Source organism: Otolemur garnettii, unplaced genomic scaffold (genome assembly GCF_000181295.1).
Source record: "Otolemur garnettii isolate 467f Iridium unplaced genomic scaffold, OtoGar3 scaffold00053, whole genome shotgun sequence".
Lineage (NCBI taxonomy): Eukaryota > Metazoa > Chordata > Mammalia > Primates > Galagidae > Otolemur > Otolemur garnettii.
The window spans coordinates 3,811,338-3,816,373 of NW_003852448.1; the positions used below are offsets into that span (position 1 = coordinate 3,811,338).

Below are 5,036 nucleotides of genomic sequence, written 5' to 3' on the forward strand. Positions count from 1 at the left end.
AAAAAAAAAAAAAGAAATGCTAAAGAGAATCTGAAATGAGTCTTATCCTTTCCTCCACCTCCCAAATTCTCTTGATTGAAGATAAAAAATTAGGTGTGAAAGATTTTCTTAAAGCAGAAAAAATTAAGAACTAAGTGGCTTCCACACACATAATTATCAATACAAAAATACCCCATTTATCAGCACCGTTAGAGATTAAAGTGTTTCACCAATTTTCGACTGGGTAAATTTAACTGTTGAAGCACTAAAACTTGCTTCATTTTAACAATTTCTTTTTTTTTTTTTTATTGAATAGTAACTGTGTACATTAATGCACTTCTGGGGTACAGTGTGGGGTTTTCACAAACAATCTGAAACACTTCCATCAAACTGGTTAACATTGGCCCTCTGCTTCATACTTTCATACTATATACTATCACAGATTTACAATGACACAGTGAAAAAAACATTGAACTACAAGTTAAAAGCCCTTAACTCTACTCTACCTTCCATTCAATAGTCAATTAACTGAACTTCTCTGAGCCAGTTTCCTCTCAACCAGAAATTAATTGTAACAACTGGTTTAGTATCTAGAGTATATCTCATTTCTGCAGTTTATTCTTGCTCTAAAATCTTGCAAGCCTGAAATTTGTCTAAAAAGCACAAAGATGGAGGAAGGTGATGGGAATAGATGAAAAGAGATTGGCAAAGTGCTGACGAATGTTGAGCCTGGAAGAGGGGTATATGGATGGGTTCATTATTCTTTCAATCACTGGGTATGTTCGAAAAATTCCACTGAAAACTTCACAAGATCCAACTAGAAAAACTTAAAAGTACCCATTTCTGTTTTTCTTGCCTACAAAATCAGGCTCTCAGAGGCCTAAGAACACTATTATAAATCTTAAGTGTGATAATGCACATACTTACAGAGTAGTTCATAAACTGCTTTATGAACTGTATGTCATTAAATAAACATTAGCTTGGAGGTTTTTTAAGATTTATGTGATTTTTTGTTTTTTCTGTGTATTTTATAAGAAAGTCCTGAAAGTTCTTGAATTAAACTATCTGCTCCAGTGCCAAAATGCCATACTTTCTGCACTTAGTTTTTTATTTCAGTTTCTAATACATAACAAATGAGATTCTAATAATATGGTTAACGGGTCCATTTCCCCATCCTTATTATTTGGCAAAAACAGCAAATGACTCATTAGAACTCTACCTAAAGTTAAGAAAGAGTAAGTTGCCTTCCTACCTAAAGTTAAGTAAGAGGAAGTTGCCTTCCTACCTAAAATTAAGATAGAGTAAGTTGCCCTCCTTCCAGAGAGGACCTAAGTAAACACTCCTGTACTTTGCGGTACCTATTCTGTCTACCCAAAGATTCCATTTGTTTCTAGCTACATTCTGGATAGCCAAGATCCATTTTATTCAGTAAGCATTAACCACTTAACTAAACAGGAAGCCAGTGATTTTCAAACTGGCAATCTTGAACATTAGGTGGACTGTGAGATTAAATTAGATCACAACCAGCATTTTACTGCAACAAAATAGAAAACAAAGTGGGTGGCACATAGTATGGACTAGTATTGTTAATGAAATTTTTTCTTCTTTTTATGTGTGTACTAAATCACAACCATTTTACACTGAAAAGTTTGAAAGCCACTGTGCTAGGCAACATGCTAAGTTTCCAAATAAGCAATCTATAGCTATAAAGGAGGTATTACCAAACAATATTAAGTATTTCTCCCTTTTTTTTTTTTTTTTGTAGAGGCAGAGTCTCACTTTATCACCCTCGGTAGAGTGCCGTGGTGTCACATAGCTCACAGCAACCTCCAGCTCCCGGCCTAAGTGATTCTCTTGCCTCAGCCTCCCAAGTAGCTGGGAGGACAGGCACCTGCCACAACGCCCAGCTATTTTTTGGTTGCAGTTCGGCCAGGGCCAGGTTTGAACCTGCTACCCTTGGTATATGGGGCCAGCGCCCTACTCACTGAGCCACAGGCGCCGCCCGTATTTCTCCCTTTTAACATGACTTAGCTATACAGGTAAATATGGGATTGATTAAAATAACTTAGGACACAACTGTAGATTATTTTTCAGATTCATAAACATTTCATTAAATCATTTGTCAAAATGTGTTGAACACTTACTATATTCAAGGAACATTTGGAATCATGGTAAAAACAGGCAACATTCCTGCTCTCATGGGGTTTACAGGCTAACGGAGGAGGCAGATTTGGGGAAAAAAGCAAATAATATAAAGCAATAATATAAAAACTGAGATAAAAGCCTTGAAGAAAACAAGGGAAACAGCAGTGCCACAGAACAAAAAGGAGGAAGACACGTAAGAAAGAGATGGACATGACTTCAGACAGAATGATTTCTCAAGGAAGGCCTCCCTCAGAAGTCTGAGACCCTGGATCAGGTGTCAGTGCTGGTAAGAGTGAGGACAAAAGTGTTCCAGCTCATAAAATGGACTTCCTGAATAAGGAAAACACCGAACAAAACATCTTGATGAAGCAGGCTGGGCCCAAGTCATATAGAACTCATAAACCTTGGCAAGGAATTTGCTTTTAGTCTAACAGGAAAGAGAAACCTGGCACTGGTGACAAAATGAAAAGATAAACTCCAAAACATCAAGAATAAAAATTACCTATTCCTCTAAAGTATCAATTCTCAAACTTTCTGGCCTCAAAATTATTGGGGACCCCAAAAATCTTTTGTTTGTATGGATTATATACATTGATACATATTTTAAAATGAGAAAATTAGAACACACGATCATGCACCCATGGGCCATCAGTGTAATGTCTGGCATGTCATCCAGCCTCTAGAAAACTCCACTAATGAAAAAAGAGTGAAAAATGCAAAAACATCTTCATCTTTTTAATGATAACGGTTTTGACCCACATCTCCAACTACACTGGGAATGACATACACAATTTTGGCCCCCAGAAAGTAACCAAGTAAGGTTGGTAAGCCTTACATTTTAAAATTTACCTAGAGGCTGGAACAGTAGCTCCAGTCTGTGATCCTCCACTCTGGGAGGTGCAGGCAGGTGAATCAATCACCTAAGCTCAAGAGTTGGAGACCGGCCTGAGCAAGAGCAAGACCCTGTATCTAAAAACAGAAACACTAGCCTGGTATGGTGGTGGGCGCATGTAGTCCCAGCTACTAGGGAGGCTGAGGCAAAAGGTTCATTTGTGCCCAAGAGTTGAAGATGCTGTAAGCTATGATGCCACAGCACTCTGTACCCAGGGCAATAGAGTATCTGTCTCAAAAAAGTAAATAAATAAAATTAACCTAGAAAGCCTGTGATCTAACAGGCAAACCATCATCTACTCAAACTGACAGAAAGAAAGCCAAATCATATGGTCAGAAGTGACATGTCTATATTTAAACTCCATTTTTTCATGAGAATGTTTTGTTATTTGGGCCAAAATCCCTAAGCAGGATTATTGCAGTTTACCCATCTGCAAGCATTTATTTCAAAACACCTACGAGTATACACTAGAATGGCTTTTGAATGTTTCAATAATGAGAGCTAATCTCAAATGATTTTATTGTTCATACTTTACCATCTCCAGGTCTCCTTTATCATTAAGTTTTCAAAGCAAACATTTGAAAAGTCACTTTCAAGAATATTTCTACATCTTAAAAGAGAACTCCCAATTCACAATGAGATTTTACCTCTGAATGACCATCTAAAATTTGCGAGAAGTGCTCTAGCAATATCGTTTATGCTTGTCAAACAAGAGAAACTACCCAAAGTAACTAACTCAATATCTAAACTTTTTTGGCCCGTTTTCACCTCTGTAAGATGCGGACAACAAAACACTAACATTTTTATTAAACAAGTGAGCTAATTTAAAAGGGGGGCATTAGTTGAATCTATTTCTCAAGATTCTAAATGCCATACTGCTGTAGAACCTAACTTCACAAGGGTGATTCTTCCAGTCATGCTTTTGTAACGAATTTGAAATCCATCTAAAATAGGGTGGCCCAGCAATCGTAACCACCCTGAAGCAAGTAGCCCCGCCACACTCTAGGGCGGGGGGCGCTCTCCGCTCCCTGGAACACAAGGCCAGTTTCACTGCTAATGCCCGCCAACGCTGAAGGTGGGACTAACACCTCACGCAGGCTGGAAAACCACAGAAGCCCACGGGTAGCTACGACATGCACGCCGGGGAGGAGGAGAGAGCAAGACGGGATGACAATGGGGAAGGAAGGAAGCGGAGAGGCCTGAATGGGCCGGACACAGAGTCGGGGCCAGGGAAGGCCGAGTCTCCCGCGAGGAAGAAAGCCCCAACCAGACCCGCCCCGCGGCCGGGCCTAGTCCCGGAGCCCGCCGGCTTCACGTACCTCCGGCGCCTGCTCCTCCGCCAGCTCCCAGGGAGGCCGCCATGGTGCTCGCTGGGCCCGGCCTTCAGCCTCGCCCCACCAAGCCAGCTGGTGGGCCGCCGGGCCTGGTCCGGGCCCCGGGACAGGTGGCGCAGAACGGGGGTGTGGGGCACTGCGGGCCAGGACCGGGGCAAGGAGTACGCAGAGACGAGGCCGGGCTCGTCGTGGTCCACAGCGGACCTTCACCTCCGCAGGAAGAAAACAACAAACTACCGCAACATGGCCGCGGACCCGCGCGCCGCGGTGCGCCCTGGGAAGATGGAGGCCGGGAGGCGGGCGGGCCGGTGCGGGCGTGGGGGCGGGAGTGCCGGGGCCTGCCCCTCGGTGGCCCCCTCCGAGTGACGCGTGCCACGCGTGGAATACAAACACCCGGCGGCCACCTCCGCGAAGATACTGAAACCCAAATGTTCAAAGCCGGCGGGGGCGGTTGCTGGCCGTAGGTCGCTTCCAGGTTCTCGTCGTAAAGCGCTTTGCAGCAGTTGGCAAAGCAGAGTTTTACGGTAGCTGGTGTTCTGCTGGAAGGGTGAGCCGGGAGCCGCAGCGCACCAGGTGGGGACGGCTCGAGTCTGGCCTTTGCGTGCGGGAACACCTGCAGTCGTGGACGCCGACGGGATGTGTTGAGGGGAAGTAAGGGAGCGGACAGGTCAGGGCCAGGTGCTTCC

The 5,036-nt window shown here is 43.6% G+C and overlaps 1 protein-coding gene across 1 annotated transcript in view; it reads right to left on the bottom strand.

Annotated features, from left to right (window-relative positions):
- Window positions 1-4,656, bottom strand: part of RBM33 (RNA binding motif protein 33) — a 136,698-nt gene extending 132,042 nt beyond the window's left edge. Inside the window, exon 1 of the mRNA XM_023514413.1 lies at window positions 4,336-4,656. Within this exon, the coding sequence (XP_023370181.1) occupies window positions 4,336-4,378 (43 nt within the window). The 5' untranslated portion in view covers window positions 4,379-4,656. The remainder of the gene's footprint in view (window positions 1-4,335) is intronic.
- Window positions 4,657-5,036: the final 380 nt, after the last annotated feature.